Below are 22,500 nucleotides of genomic sequence, written 5' to 3'. Positions count from 1 at the left end.
CAAAGCACTGTACTGTAGATGTAAGGAAAACCACTGCAGTTCTAAATCTCCAAGGTACTATTTATTGTCCTGCATAAGAATTTATTAATTAATATTATAGTCCTTAAAATATCTAATGATATTTAGTAAAGAATAACTTACAAATGAGAAAAGTAGGACTTCTGATATATGCACATGACTAATTTGGAGATACTATTTTATATGATGAATAAACTGGTCCTAATAAAAAGTTACAGAGTCAGTTAGAAAATTAGAAATGTGCAACTAGGAAACTGTGTGTACCATGGAGGTGGGGGGGATCTATGTGTAAGCATGGTGTGTGTGTGTGTGTATGTGTGTGTGCGTGTACCCATAGATTATTTCAGGATAATAAAATCCTGAAATCATAAAAGCTGGTTTATAAGGATCATTTTAAAAACAAAACCAATGATTTTGATTGAAAAAAATTTAGCAATTGAACTCAACAACTACTTTGATTAAATGTTTCATTGAACTAGCCAATAGTTTGAGTAAAATGACTGATGAACCAACTAGTTGTTACGGTATCGCACAGACATACCCAGAATTTTAAACATTTATTAAATCTAATGTTATATTCTCAAAGTACCCTATAAAATATACAAATGAAACCTTCTAGTAAGATTACTTGTGAAAGTTCAAATTCATTTAATGACTTTTATTAAAAAATGATGTTTTGATTTAATAATCATTATAAGTTGAATTTATAATTTTAGATTTTCCAGGTTCAAGCTGGGATTCAGAACATTTTACTGAATGTCAAACTCTTAAGTACTGGAAATGATTAGAATAAACTCCTAAGGTTAATATAATAGCATCTTTTTTTAACTAGTTCTCATAAATGACCTATGAATATTCAAAACTTTCAAGCTTAAATAGATGAATATTTCTAAACAGATATTGAATAGCTGGCAAGACATACACAGATATCTATGGGATTAACCTCAAGTCAATTAACATTATTCTGAGCATCTAATAATTTTAGCTAAAGATCTGACTTCTTTTGTAGTTGGTTTGTCTTAATGTTCTCAAGGCTCTGAGAAGACCTAGGAGGTCTCCCTAGTCTGACTCTCTTTCCTAATCCCCTGTTCCACTTCCACTGTCCCCTCAGCTGGAGCTGAGGGTCTGAGTATCTGATTCATTCGTGTTTTACTTTTCTGGGTTGGATTTTTATTTGAATAAAGAACCTGTGGAAAAGTCTCAAGTTCCAGATAAAGAGGAATAACAAATGGGATGTCTTTCTAAAATACAAACACATAGAATTCTTTTTTTTAAAGGATCACTATAAAGGCATGTTCCATTACCTTCTCAGAGAATTTTAATACACAAGGAATTTATTTCATTATGTCATTGCCTTGTACAAAAATCTATCTGAACTGAGACACAGGGGAATGAGACAGGATTGAGCCAAAACCCTTCAGCCATTCTCCACAGTTAGGCTGCAACCTCCCTGTGTACAACAGTGCTTCTGAATAATAACTTCTACTCCCGACTCAAAACATCCCCCTTAAAATATCATGTTCAATTCCTACTCCAAGTCATTTTTTCATGCTGACTTAGTCTGCGCTTTCCTCTTCAACTCACCATGTGTGCACAGAACCTGGCATTCCCTTCCTCACTGCATTCTACCTATGCACATCCTGTCTACCATATAAGGACCAAGTTATAACTTATCTACTTCTAAAGAGTTTGTTTGACCTGTCTGGCTTTCACTGACCTCCTACTTCAACCCTCCAAAGCATTTTCTTTTTTTTTTTGGATCATTCTGTTACCCAAAACGATAGAATCTTGGAATCCTAACACTGTATCAAACATAATTTTATCCAATGCTCCTGTTTTACAGATGAAAAAATGAGTAACTTTCCAAGAGTTATGACAAATACAGGCAGAGCCAGGACTAGTACACAACTGGCCTCTGGAATGTTTCTTGGAACCTGGTTATTCTTGCTATCTCACGTTGCCTTCATCACATGTACTGTACTGAACCCTTTCTGGGGGTGGCTGTACTGTGTCTTGCCTACTAGACTATGAACTTCACAGATCAAGAGAGCTGTATCCATAGCAAGCACCTAGTAAATATGTGTTAACTGAAAAAACGATGTGCCATCAAGGCATTAAGAGTTTCATTTGTATCAACTATAAAAGAGAAAATTTCTCTCTGGAATTAAGTGTTCTTAGAATCCTTTCGCTCAGAATTAGTTTGTGAACAAGGTATCAGACCTGAGAGAGATGTAAATGAAATTTTCCCTTAAGGCTACAGTGTTAGGCTGCTCATTTACTAAAATGAACTAAAACCAGAGCCAATAATTATGAATGCTCAGTTCTTAAAAATATCCGATTGCCACCAATACAATGTCTAAAAAAGAAATAAAATGTAGCAAGAGAAGTTTAAGTATCCCAGGGAATAAAATTGCTTGAAAGTTATAGTACCTATGCCTATACATTGGTGGAATCCTTTTCAATAAAAATACAATTCTATCATGATTATCTCCATTTATATTAGGTTTCTCACTTTTGGATCTCAGAGAGCTCCATGTTTTCACATGTCCTGTAGGCCAATTCAAAGGAAATGAAACCCAAGGAAACCACATGCCTTTGGTGGGTTGTAGAATGAATCGGAAATTAGTCTCTTCTGCAGCCATTAGCAGTATCTTTCCCTTCTTCCTCCCATTATAGGATATGAGGGTCATTTAATTTATCTCTGGGAAAAAAGGGGCTACCTCTGTAGTGTTCATTTTTCCAAATTCTTCAGGATACCATGTGATACACTATTATAGGATAATTAGATTTTCTCCCAGGAAAAATGCTCCCCTTCACCAAAGAAACTCCTTTGACAATTCAAATAAAATAAAGGAAACCCTTTAAAGTAACTCCCTGTCTATGCAGCGCTCACCGATTCCTCCTTACGTATCCTCTTCTCCAGTTGAATCATATAAAGGTTTTTAATTAACAGGGTATAATTTATACAATAATTTTTATGTATTTAGTATTTTGATTAACTTATAAGTGTAGCGTAAAGTAATCCTGAATAATTTAGGTACCTCATTTATAATCTTGAGTCATGCAGCAGTGGTTAAGTGGTTAATACTATAGTGTTTAAGAATTCAGTGAGCTTTGAGGATAAAATGCTTGGATTTAAACACTGGCTCCTTTACTTCCTAGCTGTGTGACCTTGGGGAAGTTACTTAATGTCTCTGTACCTCTGTTTCTTTATTCATAAAGCAGAGATAATAAAGCACCTACTTTATATAGTAGTTATGAGAAGTAAATGATTTTTTGTGTATGCAAAACACTTGGAACAGTGACTGGCTCATAAGTGATCAATGTTAGATACATGACATAATTACAACCTTAAATCCTTTTTTGGAAGAAGTTATAGTATAAGTACATGAATTGCTTTTTAAACAACGTATGAACTTAATTAGCTCTAAAAACATTTTAGCCCTTCTACAAATTAAGACTTTTATTACTATATCAGAAAAGTCATAAAACAAAGATATAAGTGCCCCACATACCAAATGCCAGGCATTAGGGCTATTAAAGTAATGACTAGCTACACTTCCTTAAAAGTACATTTAAGGTATAAAAGGGACAAAATAACACAACATATTACTATAATTATTCCAAAGAATTATTTACTAACACATTCCTGAACGCTACGGCACTAAGCCAAAATCTCAGGTCCTGTCTCTGACCATTTTTAGATCAACAGAGGAAAGTAAACTTCAAAGTAGAAAGACCATTGTTGAAATGTTTGGTAGGCGGAGCCCCGGCACCTACACTCCTCAGCCATCCCATCCCAGGCCTCACCATAACTTGTCAGTGAAATCATTAACATACACGTATTGAGTGGTCCAGGCCTGCATCACATGTGCTATGTACACTGAAGTTTATGAAGTCTGATAATATATATTCAGCTGGAGAAACCTTAAATAGATGAACTCAAAGTTGACTAAAATATGGAAATTTTAAGAGACATGGCAATATATATAAGCCTGATAGACAATAAATTTTCTGCCAAAAGTTCTTTTATGCTGTGGGTTGAGTCAAGTCGCCTGTGTCCATAATGGCATAAAGAGCATCAATCTCACTTTGACAGGAAAAGCCAATAACATTATCATTATCTCCTATTGCCAATGATTAATTTAACGTGTTCATTGCGTACCCTCTAGATATAAGGCACTGTGGAGGCATTTAAACATCTATCAAAGAAGTTGCAGTCTGGTATGGGAGAAATATGTACTCAAATATGTACACAATTGCCAGCCATAAGTGTCCTAAGAGGAATAGCAATTAAGTGATACTGGAGGGGTTAACAGCTGGGAGAGATTATTTGCCTCTAAGCAGAATCCCAAAGCATCTATACTCCTAATGGAATTCATTAAAGACAGTAAAGGAAGAACAAGTTCAGATGGACAGACGAGAGAAATTCTTGACTATCTATCCTGGTGATAAAACTCTTTCTGGGTTTGAAGAAGATATATTGTGGATGGTTTGGATATTCATCAGGCCATTTTTCCTCCCTGATTTGAAATTTATGCACGACTCCTTTCAGTTTCGATTTGAGGTGTCTTACAGATTAAGCTGCAGTCCTTTAATAGAGCCCTTAATAATAAGTAAAGTAGAAGCTACTTTGAGCAAATAGAATGAAACTATTGAAACTGAGGACTTAGGGTTTTTTCTTCTTCTTAATTTATGAACAAAAAGAAAAAAATAGTGGAATAATTGATTACTTATTGTCTCATTTGTGAGATCTTGAATAAAGGATAATAAATAGACTTATTTGTAATGTATCTTAAGGCAGGAGTCTATGAAGTCTGGATTGGATAATCTCCCCAGCACTTCATTTGTTTACTGGGCACCTAATACATACCAGGCATCTAGGTTATCACAGAAGAGTACAAACTTCTGGCACAGAAGGGCAGAGACAGCAGGTAGACATATTTACCTTGACAGTCACTTTAGTAGTTCTTCTAAACCTGATAAAATATGTCCTATTCCTTTAAGTGGATTTGAAAGTAACTTCATCTTTGATTTTAAAGGAAATTATCCATTTGGTAGACAATGAGTATTCATTTAAATGAGAATCCAGGAATTAATTGTGAACAGTTTAAAAACTGTTCTGTCCATGAAACACAAGATTTCCAATTCAACTATTCCAAGTCCACTACCTACTATTTACTACAGAAAAGCAGTGATTTAAATTTCTTGCTTGAAGAAGGAATAGCCAACCTCCTAATTTGATGTAATTTACACTTAGGAGAATTAGAAAGCTATTTGGAACTTCTTTAGATAGTTACAGGGAAAGTATTCAGTGATGGAGAGACATAAAGTCTGTTAATACTTCCTGACAGAACAGTTGAAAGTCAGTAGCTGAAATGGAAGTACTTCTACAAGGATAAACATTACTTCTTGCTAGAAGTGAAAAAATCAATTCAATAAACATTATTTGCAAACTACTGGTCTAGGGGCTGATACAGAAAATGGTTCCTGTTCTCATACAGTTTTTAGTTTAATAGAGGAAATAAGACATACACACAAGTACTTCGATGCCAAGCAGAATGTGATCTATACCATAAGAGACAAAGTGTTATGAAAGAGGGGAGAGAAATTCTGGTAATGCATTCAGTCAATGATCTATGACGGAGGAAGTTATCACTTCACATAGGCTTTGAGATATATGAAGATGTTCATTACGCAGAGTTGAGGAAAAGGACATTCTGAGTGGAAATGGGAAAAATAGAGAATTTTATATGTGTTGTAGGAACCCTGAGAGTGTGTAGAGGCCATGGGGAAAGGAGGGTTGGTGATAAAGAAATATGTTAGAAAGCAGAACAAGGTCAGATGGTGAAGGGCCCTTGAGTTGCATTTATGGAGTTTAAAATTTATTCTCTGACAGCTGAAGGGCTATTGATGGTTTTTGAGCATGGCAGTGAAAAGATAGAAGAGTTTTAGGAGGATTAATTTGCAAAGCGTAGACGGAACGTAAGCCACTGGTGGTAAGGTAACTAGCTAGTTTACTAAAACAGTGTAATAAGGTCATGATGGCCAGGAATAAGGTAGCAGGATTAGAAACGTGGAGAGAAGTGAAGAATTAAGGCTATTGGTTGTGGACTAAAAAGTTTTGTATATACTGCATTTAAATTTATATGTATGTGAAATAGTTCCCTTTTATACTCTACCAAGAAGATAGAAGAGCCTAAATCTCTGTCAAAAATTCTAAAAGTTAAAATAGATGATGACTCTTCATAACTCTTTCAATTTTGATGAATGTTTATATTTGTCATTTTAATCGCTCGAGGAAGAGGGCAAGCAGATCCTGGAATGCTTGGATATCAGAAAGTAGAAGATGGGAAGATTTTGAAACAAATTTCTCTACAGTCCTCATTGTGATTAAGCTGCTAGCAGAAGCAATGTCCATGTTCATAAAGGCTGCTGATACTTGATCTCTGGAAATTTTGTTTTTAATTTTCAGTCTGAGTTCTTATGTCATCTTAAAGAAAAATATATCTTAAACCAAATACTGAGGGAAAATGGCATAAAAAAAGTGTGGACACTTTTTCAAGTGAAAAAATACAGTATATCCAGGGATGAGTAGCAAAGAAGAAAAGGGTAAGTCTTTTTACAAGTAGGTAACATATACCCTTGAGGGTCTTGCTAAGGATCTCCAAATAATTGGTGAATTTTCAATGCCCCTACCCTATCATCAGCTTGGAGATTAATGAACTCTAAGCTATGATTCCCAAATTCCTGTCCAGTCTCATTCTACAGGTATTCCTCTCTAGGCAGATTGTCCATGCCAAGGCAAAAGAATGATCTATTCTCTGAATGAGACTCATGCTTTATATCTTAGTCACCTTTGCTCATACCCTCAAATCCTTTGTATCTATCTTCTCTTTCCTCATCTCTGCTTAATGTTAGGTTGAAAAGTTTAAGATTGCTATTTCTGTAAGCAAAAAAGAACCCAGTCAAATATCAATAGTTTCATAAAATTCAACCTAAAAATTGATTTCATGTTAAGCATAACTCAAAGCTATCTCCTCCATGAAGACTTTCATGATTCTCCATGTGCATGTGTACACTTAATTTGCAATTTGGTTATAACTCTCTTCCTTCCTTTACTTGGACTGTCTCCTTATCTTTGTACATATCCATCCCTCGATTAGAGTTCTACCTCTTTTTAGATAACAGATCATCTGCCAGTTTCCAACAGACTATGTCGCACATAATAGGTGCTCAAGAAATGTTTATTCAACTTAACTGAATGAAACATCTCTGCTCCATTCAACCTGCCAAGCCTCTACCAGAAGGAAATGCAAAGTAACAGTTGGTTTTTATGCTCTAGTTTAATTGCTCAGTGTTACGGCCCACCCTCATAATGGTATATACCAAAAACACAAAGAGAGGACTAGCTACATTAATAGACTGATTTGTTGCCTAAAGAAATGTGTTGCTCCTTTAGTTGTGAAATTTATAAGTACCCAAGGCATCAGTGAAAGGCAGAAGAAATGTATTGTTGCCAACACCCTATAGCAGAGTCAAATTATAATGGAAAACTGTACCTTTCTAGATTGTGATCACACTGTATATTCTCTAGAGAAATGTAAATTGTCTTCATTTTCTCCTTAAGACTAAGTAAAAGATCCTATAAACTGTTCCTATTTTTTCTTTAAAATAAGGAAGTACTATGAATAAAGTTCTCTGAAACTGAGATGTTCAAAACATGTTTAAGTCAATAGATGTTAGACTATAGAATCACAATGGTGTTTCTTTATTTAGATAGCATCAAGAGAATAGATCATTCTTTTGCCTTGGCATGGGCAATCTTCCTAGAGAGGATTACCTGCAGGATGAAACTGGACAGGAATTTGGGAGCAATATCTTAGACTTATACAGCGTCATCATTTATGAGTAATTCAGTGGCACAATGTAAATTTGATTGGGCCCTTCATAAATACAATATTTTTTAATACTAATGATAAAAATTTTAAGTCTTAAATGTTATGATAGAAGTCAACAAATGCTGTGAAGAAAAACTTACAATTAATGGCTCATCTCTACAATATGGGCAATTTCAGGCAATGTAAAGTTAATTTAATCAAACATTTACAAGTCAAGACTAAAGGTTAGACTAGGTAAATTTGTTTTTATGTGGTTTACTCATTTTAGGAGACCCCCTTATATCTTTCTTCAGATAACCCTAGTTGTTTGAGAAAAAGTTAAATACATTAAATAGCATATACTTATTAAAAAAGAGTAATAAACATGATACATGAGATATGATACATGATACATCTTAAAAATCCTATAAGAATAATTGCCCTAGCATAACTGAAGGATATAACATGTTTCTATCAGTAACTGCGGATCATTAATATAAAAAACGTTACTCCCCAGATAACAGTCAAAAACCTATCAGAAATAGCATTAAGGCCTTCATGCTTCAGTTTTACTATGAAAAATAATTTTATTTGGCCCAATATAGCAATCTTTATCCAGTAAAATGAATTTATATATACAGTACACTGAGAAACATATTGAACATACTGAAATATGTGTAGACCTTAAACCATGCATCTATTTCCTACTCAATACCAATTTATTAAAGTTCTTGACTTTTAAGTTTCTTGATACTTCTACTTAATTTAGTTTGTATACCTTTAACCTACATGGGATACATTGATTAACTCTAAAAGAAAATGTTTACAATCATACAAATTCTTCTTTGTCTCATATATTGTTATATCTTAACTGTTGATTAATGACATTAAAAAATATCAGAATAGACTGAGTATCACTATAGGCTAAGGCTGTCCATTGATTTGCATAGGTTTTGACTCACAAAATAGCATCAAAAATTTTGTAATTAAAAGGAAATACTTAGAGAAGATGAGACTTCCTTTTAACTGTCTACAATGTCTATTTAGTACTTGGCACAAAGCCGTTGAATGAATAATGATAACTACTATAAGCATTTAAAAATCAAAGTGTATGATTAGCACTTTGTAATTTCATATGTGTTTGAATAAATTTTTATTCAATCAGTTCAAATTTGCCAATGGCAAAACCTTCATGCTTACCACATAAGTATCATTGTTTTGGAGATGTAAAATGGATTCCAAAATACAAACACAGACTCCTTTATTAAAATGGAAGATTTAGTTTCATGAGGCTCAGTTTTTGGTTTTGTTTGTTATTTTTGAGTAGCTATCCTGGAAGCTATAACCACATCAAATAAAACATTTTTAAAAAGTCATTTTTTTTTCCAAATAAGTTTCACAGGGAAACTGGTAAAATAATTGATGCTCATTTAGAAAGCATATGAAAAATGGAGGTTGTAGAAATTCAATTTTACTCATTTCCTTCTAGTATATGTACAAGGAAATGATATAATTATATTTGGAATTTAATGGTAGATTTATAAAAACTGCAAGTTTAGGTATCTCCATTTGTACAAAGTCAGGTTGAAATGAGAAACAATTCACATTTCTTAAATTAAACATTTGTAACTTTTAGAGTAATATTTTATTTAGGAAGTATTTTAGTTTAACATATCACAGAAATAATCTAAAAAATGAAACGAAAGTTTTAAATGGAAAAGTTTACTTTTAAAAGAAAACATTTTGCAAGTACTTTCTAAAATGAGAAATGATCTTAGGCTAATGTGAGTAATTAAACAACTGAAGTTATTTATACAGTCATTAAGAAATTATTTAATTAATCCTATTTATGATTTTATTCTTTTGAAATGATAACTGATTTCTTTCACTATAATCTAGATTTTTATATTCTAAATTTAAGCACACATTATAGGAATATTTAATTCTCGTTTACAGAAGTGAATAAGGTCATATAATTAAAAACAACTAGAAATGATAAATTAGCTCTTATTTTATCAATTAAGAAATTATAAAACAGATTTTTACTACTATGATTCAATATTTTTCCAATTTTATTGTTTTTCAAGACTGTTTTCTCTTTTGTAAATTAACATTTACCACAGACATTCTTATGTTGAACGAACTGACCTTCGTTTTGATTTGGATGAGTTTGCACATAGTTGCCATTAGGACAGTACCCAGAACTATTATTCCAGTTCAGTAGATAAAAATTCTGCTTATTTCTGGATGAAAAGGAAAATATTCCTCCTCTCAGAAATGTACATCCATTAAAAGATAGAAAAATTGGAGTGAACAAATGATTCCTCATGCCATATATACCTTGTTTAGTTTGCTTTATTCAGAATGTAATTAGAAAATGCCCTACAAAGTTTCTCATACCTTTTCACTGTGGCTAAGGACAAACAGCCAAATAAATTTTAATTTTTCATCTTGAAGTCAGAATACAATTTTAATACTAATATATTTAATAAATTTTGTAACTCCCATATTCTACTTTCTAGAAAATACAGCCATTTAAGTGTTTGATTGCAAAGGAATATTATATTCTGATAATTGTAATAACATTTTCTCTTCTAAGCTATACACTGCCATTCTTAAGAATGCATTTTATAATTCTGTTCTACATCCCAAAAGATCTGACCCCAAGGTAGAGTTCCAAAGTTCCATTTAAAGTCAACAGAAGTTCTAAGAAATATAACAAAAAGGTGGATTAAGGTTAATGAAACCTAATTTTATAAATCGCATGCATATATATGTATATGAAATTTCTCTAAGATTTCTTATCCTTACCTTCAACATTATATTATAATTTATTCAAATTTATACAACATTGTTTAAAGAAACTGGATTCTACATGATTTGGAGGCTCACTCCCACATGATTTCACATAGTTTTGCTGATCATAGTAGTGCTGATTATAAACAGCACAATTAAATTCTTTAAGATTTACCATTTGATTTATAAAAGTAATAGATGTGATCAGAACAGCTGTAATAAAATGAAAATATAAATGTAATTACTTTGATCATTGATGAGTACAAATATACTGTGCTCAATCTCAGAATCAAAATAGTTGCCCATTGAGATACAATTGGTACCATTCCGTTTTGTGTCTCATAAATGGTAGCTTTCAATAAACATTCAGGTATAGATCTAAGGACTTTTATATTTCTAATCTATTGGTCAGAGAAATAAAAGAAAATCTAAATTACATCTTGACATTTGGCCATTAAGTCAGCTTTGCTGCTGCTCCAAAACTCCTTTGAACTATTCATCCAAAAATCGTCTTTGCCTTGTTCCTTGGACCAAGTTTCAGTCAGAAATGTCAGGATGGGCATATGGTACACAAAGTATATGTTCCTGTTTCTCTCTATTTCTCATTGATAATTAGGGTTCTGATTCCTTGAAGATCAGGACCTCAAAGTCCTATCGTTGGGCTATAGTATGGCTCTGGGCAGCCCTCGCTGACATGGCTCACCCATCTTTTCTGGACTGTTGTCTATTTCCTTTGCCAAGCTGCCCTGATGGGATGCTGCCCATTCACTGCTCGCTCCTGGTGAAGCTGTTTCTTGGATATCTTGACAGAGATGGCTCTTCACCAGGATTACATATGGTTCGTGTCATTAGGTCTACCTAATCTCTGGGACTGGCTGCTCTGCTGGAGCTATTCCTTTGTTCAAATTAAACTGTAGGACTGACTCAATGTTCAGTTTCCTCCTGAACTGTGCTTAGCTATGCTCTGTTAGTTCTTAGCATGAGAATGGAATAAGGAGTAAAAACAATATCTTTTATTCTAAATCTAGTGGATTATGTCTTTCTCTGACCTGCTAATTAACAAAAGGGACCTGAGATTTAGTGTTGCAAATGGTAAATTTATCAAGGGTTAGATAACATTATGTGACCAATGATTACTTCTGCTCCTGCCTTTTAAATGTCTTGCTGATGTTCTACCATTTTCAGTGCTCAAAGATTAAGATAATGTTGAGCAAACTGAAGAATGTCAGTTTCCACTAGTTATGTGAAATTACTTGGTCATCTGTTGCTTAGATGAATTGTTTAATTCTATCCTAATGATAGAAATTACTTATGGAATGTAGGAACCCTGAGATCAAGTTTTAAACTGTGTTTACTGGTGTCAAAGTTTTTAAATACATTGTTGTACTTATTTGAAAGGTCAATTTAAAATTCTCCCAAAGTAGTCAAAATGCATATTTTAATACATATTAAAATAAAATTTCTTATGTAAAGTATCTTCACATTAAGTAATATTCTGAAGTGATCGTCAACTTTACATAATAAATATCTTTAGTCATAAAATACCCATATCGCCAAATAGACATCCACTCCTCTAAGCCCTATGTCAAAAGCTGAAGTTAAAATACCATATGGGTATACATGGTACTATGGTATTTTCTCCTGGTACTAGAAGGAAAAAATACTGAATAACAATATTCATTTTTAAACAATTCAGTCAATTACTTTTTGACCCTCAGTGAAAGAACATTTCTAAGGTTCAAAAAGTGTTAGTGCAAAGGAAGATGTACCTTCTAACAAAGTATCTTCTTTAGATATGAAACAGAAGCAGTAGGCTACAATACTGTCACCTAAAAGTTTTCTGACACCCTTTGCCTAAATTGCGGGCATTCATAACACAAAACTTAAATACCATCTGTATAGTTCTATAAAAATCCTTTAAAACCCTACAGGAACCCACAAATTTCCACTATTGGCACGGTGGGGATACAGCACTTTTCAGCTGAAGGCACTGTATCTCTGGGAGGATCTTTTTTATTAGGAGGCACTAGAATGAGCTGTAAGTGCCACATACGGGGACTGGAATAATGTAAAAAAGAACAGCGGCTACTGAGCCATACTTGTAGCACTTAAAAAAAAAGATGAGATAATAAAGAGCTGGCATAGTCATAAGTTCTGTACCATCACTTTGGAAAGAGATCTCAAAGCTAACTAGCAAAGTTAATAAAAAAGTTTGGAGGTTAAATAAAAATAGAATTAAATCAGAATGAAAATTATGAGGCCCAGAAATGTTAGGGAAAAAAAATTAAAGATAAATGAAAAATTGTGAATTAAAAAATCTGTGAAGACATGTAAAGCAAAAATATGCTTTTATGTTTAGATCTCTCCTTAATGCAACTTAATGATCCAAAATATCAGCAAAAAATAGTGAAGGCTTAACAGGCATGAAGACAATGAGCATTCCACTTGTTCAAGTTGTCAGTCACTTTCAACTACTTTCCTCTGATATACAGAGCCACTCCAATTTCAAATGCTTTTGTCCACAGAAAGATCTAAGATCTGTAGGGATTTTATATAAAATATCACCAACCAAAAGTGTAGGGTCTGCAAATTCTACATGTGCCTACAAACAGCAATTTAAATTTTAAGGCAGCCACAGAGAATAGAAGGAAGAAAGGTAATATTATATACTTGAACATTTTCATTATGTTTCATGACACTTCACAATTTATATTAGATTTTCAATACTGTTGCACAAAACAGGCATCTAGCAGTCCCTTTTAGCTGTCTTTGGTTGCAAAGTATTATTGCTAGGAGAGGCTGAAGTTTATCATTGGAGTGATATAACGAACTGAGGTTCTCAAGAAGCAGAGGATGTTGTAAAGATGACTGACTGGGACATGCAATGCATAGAAAGTTCTGGGGCGTGTAGAATGTGCATTTAACATGTGTAGAATGTGCATTCAACATGTTAATAAAAAAGATTAATGTGATCTCAATTGCAGTCCTGGAATAACATTACACTACTCCTTTTGTGCGATGCCACAGACCTTGATTTCCTTACCCTAAAGTTTTGGCTTCGAAGAACACAACAAATATATTTTCTAGCCTTACATGAGTCATATTAACATTCTGATTCTATATAGAAGTTCATTAACTTGCAAACTTCAAACATTTGCTTTAATAAGAGGCAGAAAAAATAATCACTTGCAAGTAATATAGAATATTAGCAAGTAGAACTTTGAAATGGCACAGAGGCTAAGAGGATTCAGGAATGACACGTAAGAAATGATCTGAAAACACAACAGTAGGAGACTCTAATAATCAGAAAGGGGAATGAACGGCATGACAATGGAAGGCTTTGTGCGTGGAGCCCTCCATACAAAACCCGCTCAGGAAGAACATTCGTTTTGATCTCTAGAAACAAAATTTGAAAATATAAAAATGGGAACCTCATTTAACATTTTCATAAGAGAAAGAAAAGGCAAACCTGAGCCAACTTACTGAGAGTGAGGAGAAACAACTGCTTAATAAAAAAGAAACAACTGATTTGAACTAAATATGGTGGGTACATCATTAAATTTCTCTTTTTGCCTCAGGTTTGGAAGGAGACAGGAAATGGACTGATTCTACCAGTGTGAGTTCACCTTCCAGGTCTTCTCCAAATGTTTTCTTCTCTTTTCATTCACTTAAGTCTAACACATGGGAGAAGAAAGTAAGTTCAAATTATTTCCACCTGAACATAGCATCAATCCTAACTCTTCAGGTAGTTTTTATAAGAGGCAAACACCAGTATAAAATAGGAATCTACATAATCTATAAAACTCCGAAAAGTCAGGTAATCAGGGAATATTGGCACTGAGGTGCAGAAGGGAAGAGTATTATAAATTGTAATGATACTTAGACTCTTACAGGAAGTATTCTTTACATTTGTTCAGACCGTGGTGGGTCTAGATCTCTTATAACAGCAGCAGAAAATAAATTTTAGAAATCTACTTGATCGAAAAGAGTCAAAACAATTTCAAAAAATTATTAGGTAAAATCTGTATCATTCCACCTGATTTTAACCTGTCCTACTTTCTGCTAAATCCTCTTGAACATACATCTGATTAATACTGTATTAATCACAATAATTTTTTTTTCATTTCACCTTCAACAAGATAAATAAAATTTAACAAGTTCTGGGAGGATAATCACGAATGCAGTGAAGGCCTGTCACTTGCTATTGACATAACTTTGGACAATTAGAAAATACATATTAACTAAATAATTAAAATTAAAAATAAAAGTTCACAAACACACTCTGCCAATATTTAGAAAGATCTCTTAGCTAGCATTCTATTTCATTATCTCTTCTTCCTAAAAATCTCTTCTCCCTTCTTCAGAGTTCTAAGAGAATCCTGGATTGTACTTTTGGAGAGATTACCTCATGAAGTCAAACCATTTCTCATTAACTGTCACCTCCCATTTGATTCTTCATAATCACTATCATATGGTTATTGAGTGCTTACTTTGTATGGTATAATGTGTTTGGAGTTTCAAATACTATAATATGTCTAGAACATAGTCTTTGTCCTTAAGCGACCCGCCATTAAGCCAGAGATAACTGCAAAATGAGCATGCACACGTGCAAGCGCACATGTGTGTGACAACACACACACACACACACACACACACACACACACACACACACACACACTGCGTTAGTTCCAGATAATGATATAAGCAGCCAGCTCTTCAGAAGTGTGGAGCAGAGTGTAGGTCCTGACTGCAAAATTTCTTGGGAAAGCCTCCTGGAAAAACAGGATGAGGCCCTTAAGGAAAGGTAGAATTTAGGTAAGAGAGGAGAATGAAAAGGAAAAGGGAAGAAAGGCAAAGAGTTAAGGCAAAATAAATGCACTAGTTTGGCAAAAGCCTTCATTCAGGGCACTCTAAGAGTGAAAGCCACAGTGCGGGGAAGTGTTACATATGGAGTGTCAAAATCAAGAATATGGATGATAATTTGGCCTCTCTTGTTCTCTAAAAATAGTTTATAAGAAGCACTAAACCATAGTTATTCTACTCTTCCAAAGCTTCAAAACATCTTTTCTATCAACCTCTGGAATACTTCTTTATTTTACTATTCTGGAATTGAATAAAATGACTAAATGAAGAAACAGTTTCAGTTTTGTTGTTTCCTGAATCTAAGGACATTTACGTTCTTGGATTCAGCAAGTAGGATAATACTGAATTCATCACCGTTTTCCCCCTTGAGCCCGTCCTCTTGTGCCCTCTATTTCTCTTCACAGGCTTTTACAGTTGCTATGATTTTTCCTAATTTTCCTCTTTGTCCCCAGCATTCAATCCATTGTCTTGTTCTGTATTTCTCTTCACAGCATTTTTTGTATGGATTCCTTGCTGTCCACTCGCTGTCTTGTACTTAAGTCAGATACTACATCCTGCAAGGACTCATCTTCTGTTTCCAGTCTCTCCCAACTCCAGAATATCCTACCTCACTTGAGTTTCATTCAGGCATGCTTCATTCAGTACATGTTCACATTACTCTTCCTAAAGCACATCTCTGGTCATGTGAAACCCAAGCTTATAACATTAGTAAGTCCCATACTAATCAAAACAAACACCATAGCTTGACATTTAAAGCATTCAACAGTCTGGTCTCCTTTCATATATTCTACATTCCTGTCAAACCTCATATGCAATGTTCTCAAGGCACATATCGTGAGCTCCTGTTCTGGGTTGATATTATTCTATTTGGATTGTTCGTTGCCTCCAACCTCACATAACATCTTCTTATCTCAAAAATCTCTTATCTCATTGAGTCTGAGTAAGGTGCTCCCTACCATAAATTCCTGTCTCACATTCTTTCACTTCTTATGGATCTGCTTACTTCATGAATTATAAGAGGAGGTGGGAGGAAAAGCAAAGGGACTGATTATCAAAGAAAGTAACCATACAGTTATGGAGAGCCTACAAAAAATGTGTTAAAATGCAAAATATTTTTATATTGTTTATGGTCTCCTTTACAGCAGTAATGAGGTATTACAAGAGGTATTATAAATCAGTAACTCTGAATACGATCATGACTTACCTCACTTTCAGCTGAGAAAACTGAGGAAACAAATAAATCGTACTCAGCTATTAAGTGCTAAATCTGGGATTGGAACCACCACAGTCTGTCACCAGAGCTCATATACTAATACCACTAGGCCCCTCTGCCTCTTGCTAACAGTTGCATCAGCTTAACTTACTCCCTCCCCTCCCCCAACCAATGACAACAAGGACCAGTACCATGATTTCATTTCAGGAAACATGACTATGCTACTGAAATGTAAACAGATTCTTTCACTTCTGCTTAATTTTCAAAAAGTACTTTGAAGTGCATTCAATTATATGCAGACAAATTTTTTTTTTTTTTTTTGTCTGTACGCGGGCCTCTCACTGTTGTGGCCTCTCCCGTTGTGGAGCACAGGCTCTGGACGCGCAGGCCCAGCGGCCATGGCTCATGGGCCCAGCCGCTCCGCGGCACGTGCCACCTTCCCGGACCGGGGCACGAACCCGTGTCCCCTGCATTGGCAGGCGGACTCTCAACCACTGCGCCACCAGGGAAGTCCATATGCAGACAAATTTTGATGGAGAGAATTAGATAATATTTTCCTTTGTCTAATAATGTACATAAAATGCCTTTTAAGTCCGAGCATCTTAAAACTCTATAAAGATGAAGATATAGAATACTGAAGTGACATTCCATCATAACATTTGACATCCAACATACAAAATGTTAATGACAGCAGCAGAAACAGATTCAAAGAGAGAATGTTGACTCAGTATTCTGCAAGATAATTAAACATGATTATAATTTATATAATTTAGGAAAAACCAAGATTTGGTCTTCCTCCAATTTTTGTCTTTTCTGAAATCTATTTCCAATAAGCCGAGGGAAGCTTTCCTTTTATCTCTCTATGGAAAAAACACATAAATATTTTTCACATGCACTAATTCATATAAGCATAAAATGTACGATATATTGACTAAGAACATCTTAGTTTTCTAAGCCCATAGTGGCATTACATCAGGCATTAAATATACAATTTTTATATATTGTTTGACACACACTATTTTTTCTGAGGTATTTTATAATTAAAGTGTAACTAAATAACAAAATGAAAAAATCGAAAACAGCAATTGCCAAACAAAAAATACTAGTAATCTAATAATGCTGTAATTTAGCCCAATTATTATTTCGCGTTCCAAAACACAATGTTTAATAAACTATCGTATTGACTCATCCATTTTTTATTTTAATATCCTTATCACTGGACACATATGTTTTAAAAACCACCTTCCTACATACCCTCTATATATCGTTCGTAACAACCCCTATATATCATATAGGAGCGCAAGGAGTTGCATTAATAGCTGAAACACTTTTATTACGAATACTTTCATTTCTCTGAGATTGGTCTTTTTTAAAGGGGGAAAACAGCATCTAACTCTTGTTTGCTCTTTAAAGTTTTATTGTTTTAGCATTTGATACAGGGAGCGAGCGTCCGCATACTCAGGAGAATGGCTGAAAGTAAAAGGCCTCAAGCTACCTACTGCATGGCTGAGAGGATAAAGCAGGGATATAAAAACTTTTGTTGGATTGCTCACTTGCCTTGTGTGAGAGCACCGCTATTCTTAGGAGCATATATCCATATGTTCTCTCTACTTCCAGTTTTATCACTTCTTTTGTATTATTTAACACATCTAAAGACACTTCCAAAAGACAAATTTTTCCATTTTGAAAAAGTAATGGTTTGGAACCTGATAAAATATATTAATGTTCACCGTGTGTTTTTCACAAAGGTGATAGAGTGAAAGTGCTATAAAGCAATTGGGCACGTGGTCTTAAAGACATTAATATGTCAAATAGAATGAGATGTCTCAAAAATCAACAAAAATTATATCCGGTGAAAGGTCAAATGGAAATAAGCTGCTAGAAAGACCATATTTCGCTTTCAGGCCTCTGACTAGATACTTAGTACAAAAATAGGGGAGGAAAATGTAAGAATGAGAGGAAGTACTATTCTTACCTCAATAACCTGAAATTAGAAGTATGTGATGTTTAACTCTCAGAAGTATGGACATTAAGTTAAAACTCATTCTAACAACTGAATGGATTGTTCAGGATTCAGATTCTAACTTTTCCTCCTGAGCTCTAAGTTCTAGCAGGGTCCATACTTTTTTTTTTTTTTTTTCTTGCGGTACGCAGGCCTCTCACTGTTGTGGCCTCTCCCGTTGCGGAGCACAGGCTCCGGATGCACAGGCTCAGCGGCCATGGCTCGCGGGTCCAGCCGCTCCACGGCATGTGGGATCTTCCCGGACCGGGGCACGAACCCGCGTCCTCTGCATCAGCAGGTGGACTCTCAACCACTGCGCCACCAGGGAGGCCCCATACTTTTTAGTAAACAAGAAACTGATATGCTTGGCCTATTGAATAGGCCAGGCATTTTTTCAAGTGTCATACACATTTCTGAAATCTACAATACATCAATTTTTAATACATCTACTCTCTCAGCTCCATTAAAAAGATGGTAGGGGAAAGATTTTAGAGTAATTAATGATATAGTTAGCTGCTAAATATTAATAGGAATCGTAGTCTTGCATAAAATATAACATATAAACCTTGCCAATACAGACGCACCAGTAATTAAAGTTGAATATGTAATTACACTGATTTATAAGACAGGCAAAAAGTTACACTTTACCAGCTTCTATGTAAACTGTGTCTAACAGTTAAACTTTGCATTTTACGGTTTATAAAAACGGGAAATATCTTGACTACAGTTCATAAATGGCTTAGAGACCTGTATAGTAGTAACAATTAGGACAACTTGTTCCATCATGAATATTCTTATTGGACCATACAAACCAAACTGTGATAATGATCCATAAGAGGGAGACTCATCTTAGACACCGCTACACTCCCAAGAGAATGTAGTAGTAATGTAGTACTAAGAATTTGTAGACAACTGCTAGCACAATCATTATAGGACACTGGAGAGAATCTAAAAGGATATAAAGCAGTTCTGATACACTTTTTCGTATCACAAACACGGTGCAGTTTAACTCCATTTAAACTTGCATTTTTTACTTATCCACCATTCAAAACTTCAGAAGACTAGTAAATACTAGAAGCATAGGAATATCGGTTCTTCCCCTTTTGGAGTCTGTTAGCCCCACTTACATGTGCGGCTGAGGTGAGCAGCCCGGGCTGCTGTTCCCATTGCTGTCGATGTGATCCAGGGAACCATTGAGGTCTTCGTGGACAGCCTGCAGCAGGCCGCTGGAGGTGTTATTGATCAGTCCAGGGTTACTTAGCAAAGGTAAACTGCTCTCTGCCAAGGCAGCCTAGTGAAATGAAGAGGGTGTAAGACAACTTTGGAAATGCCCTTTCAAATACTTTTTAAAACATCTATCTTCTTCTAACGGGTTTCAATTCTGATACAGGTATTTTAGAAGCATTTCAATAAAATGTATGGGAAAGACAAACGTTCCTAACTGGCAACTTGTGGCAACAATACCAAGGAAATCAAGTGTGATGTTCAACTAGAAACAATAGTTCTCCAAGCAAACTTTCTCACTCATGTTTCAGCATTCCATATAATGAGATAGTGTATCCTCACGTATAGCGAAATACCCCAAGATAATATAAGCAGTTGCTCTGCTGTTTAAAAAATGACCAGAACTTAACTCAAAATAAAGAAGTCCTGACATTTGCCTCCTCTGCATAAAAATTATATATTATAATTAAACTTTAAAGTTTTTGCCACAAGCACCATGTTCCCCAACACTATGATGTGAAATCATTTATGACAGCCTGGATAAATATTAATGCACAGCCGCATGCATTTGCAAAAGCTTCTATCAATCTAGCCTTTGCAGGAAAACCGAGTGTTCCAGATTTTGCCACAGGGTGTCCTTCTTGCTTCTTCACATCAAAAGTAGCTTGAATTAGAACCAGTGCTTTCTACAGTACTAGGTACTACAACTTACTTGGATGATAAACCAACTATTAAGAATAATCACAATCTCACCTAAATACAAAGCCAGGCCAAAAAAAAAAAGCCAAAACATTCAGATCCGACGATAATGGGAAGGCACCTTTAATGATATTACCTGTAAGCTGGCATTCAGAGCTGCTCCATAGCCTAAACTGGTAGGTATATTTTTTACTAACGTTGGGCTTCTGGAAGAAAAAAAATATATATAAAGGTTATTTATAAGTCCAAATGTAAAGGATGTGGCTCTCAATAATCTCAGGTAAAAAGATACGTTCTGGCTTGTTGCCTCACACTATTAGTCCAGAATGCATGTATGTTAGACCACAGACCAGGTGACAGAGTCCAAATATGTAATTCTCTACATAGTATATATATATCAATTTGGTCCAGGAATCTAAGTAATGAAACTTTAGACTATGGTGTGCAGGCAAAGTGGCGCATGACCTTGAGGATCCCTAAACCTGTTTCTAGCTACGCGGAGGTTTTACTTCCAAGAGGAACAGCATTCATATAAAATTTTAAAAATGTAAATATACAACACAATTACCAATGCGATGCAATCAGGAAATAATTAATGGTTAATTTCTAGAACACCATGAATTAACATAACAAATTACCATAGTTAATTAAGTGACAACATAATGGATTAACTCTTTCTTGAATGCAGAAATTAGCGCATCCTTGACTACAGAAATCAAAAGTGAAGCGCTAAGAGCAGATAAAATACATTAAAGTCATGTCTTCAGAGAAGGTAGTAGTGGTTTGGGGGAGCAGGTAAATGCTACACGGAGTTAATTTATTCAGCCCAAAATGTCTTCTATTATATTTCTGACTTAAATTTGGCAGTTTTGTTCTCTAGGAAAACAAACAAACAAAAACACATATCAATTCCAAACTTCCCAGACAGTAATTTTCTCACACTACCATTTCTTGATCATCTCAACAGCCCTGAATAGATAGATAGCTGATGTGGTTGAAGAAAAAGCAGGGAGTGTCCAAATAATAAAGTTCGGCCAGGAAAATAAAGAGTAGGTGTGAAACAAAATCACTATTCCTTATTAAAATCTTTTCATAAATTCATCACAAAAAGGTACTTAAGTTCGGGAATACCAGTGTCTGTAACACAAGCTTTATTTTCAAATAACCTTTTGTGCTCTAGTAAAGGTTACAGTATTGTATAAAAACAAGTGTCTCCCTCTAGAAAGCATTTCCAGCCTGGAAAACAATTTTCTGATACAAAGAGAATCAACCCAAACAGTCTTGTGATAACTCTTATGGAAAACGTTGGGAGGATGCTGTTGATTTATACCGTTATACCTAGATTCAAAAGGCAGTTCACTGACAAGGGACTGTTTGTTACCATCCCATGAGCACCCTACCCCCACCTTCAAGTGTTCACTTTTTGTGCTGGCTGCAGGATACAGGCTTCACAAAACTATCACAAACATACCCTGTTATCTTCTGTGACCTTCGCTTCTGGTATTCTACTTCATCCACGGTCCACACTGCTCCTTTAACATTTTCTACTCGAACAAAACACTTGTGCAGGCTAAGATTATGACGTACTGCATTCTAAATCAGACAGGAGAGGGGAAAAAGGCGGCAAAAAGAAAACTGTTTAATAAGGCAGCCAAACACGCACTACATTATTGATCTTACTTAATCAGAGAAAAATCGTAACATGTTTAAGTATTAAAATCAAAATATGGCATGATATTGCAAACCCCAAAGTTACAAATTACTGGAATCTGCAGCTTGAACTTTGTGATAAGCGAACCTTCCGA

At 34.8% G+C, this 22,500-nt stretch overlaps 1 protein-coding gene across 9 annotated transcripts in view; it reads right to left on the bottom strand.

Moving 5' to 3' along the window:
* FOXP2 (forkhead box P2) overlaps nt 1–22,500 on the bottom strand; it is a 536,551-nt gene that overhangs the window by 8,409 nt on the left and 505,642 nt on the right. For 8 of the 9 annotated variants that reach the window (XM_081243526.1, XM_081243523.1, XM_081243529.1 and 5 more), the window contains 3 exons: nt 22,167–22,288; nt 20,832–20,901; nt 19,900–20,063 (listed from right to left, as the gene is read on the bottom strand). In XM_081243526.1, the coding sequence (XP_081099652.1) occupies nt 19,900–20,063; nt 20,832–20,901; nt 22,167–22,288 (356 nt within the window). Of the gene's footprint in view, nt 1–19,615; nt 20,064–20,831; nt 20,902–22,166; nt 22,289–22,500 lie in introns of those variants that run through there. The other variant, XM_081243531.1, reaches the window with a different exon arrangement.

This window comes from Mesoplodon bidens, assembly GCF_964165515.1.
Source record: "Mesoplodon bidens genome assembly, chromosome: 9".
NCBI classification, from domain to species: Eukaryota; Metazoa; Chordata; class Mammalia; order Artiodactyla; family Ziphiidae; genus Mesoplodon; species Mesoplodon bidens.
The sequence above is the reverse complement of the archived record's forward strand: the minus strand, read 5'-3'. Positions and strand labels throughout refer to the sequence as shown.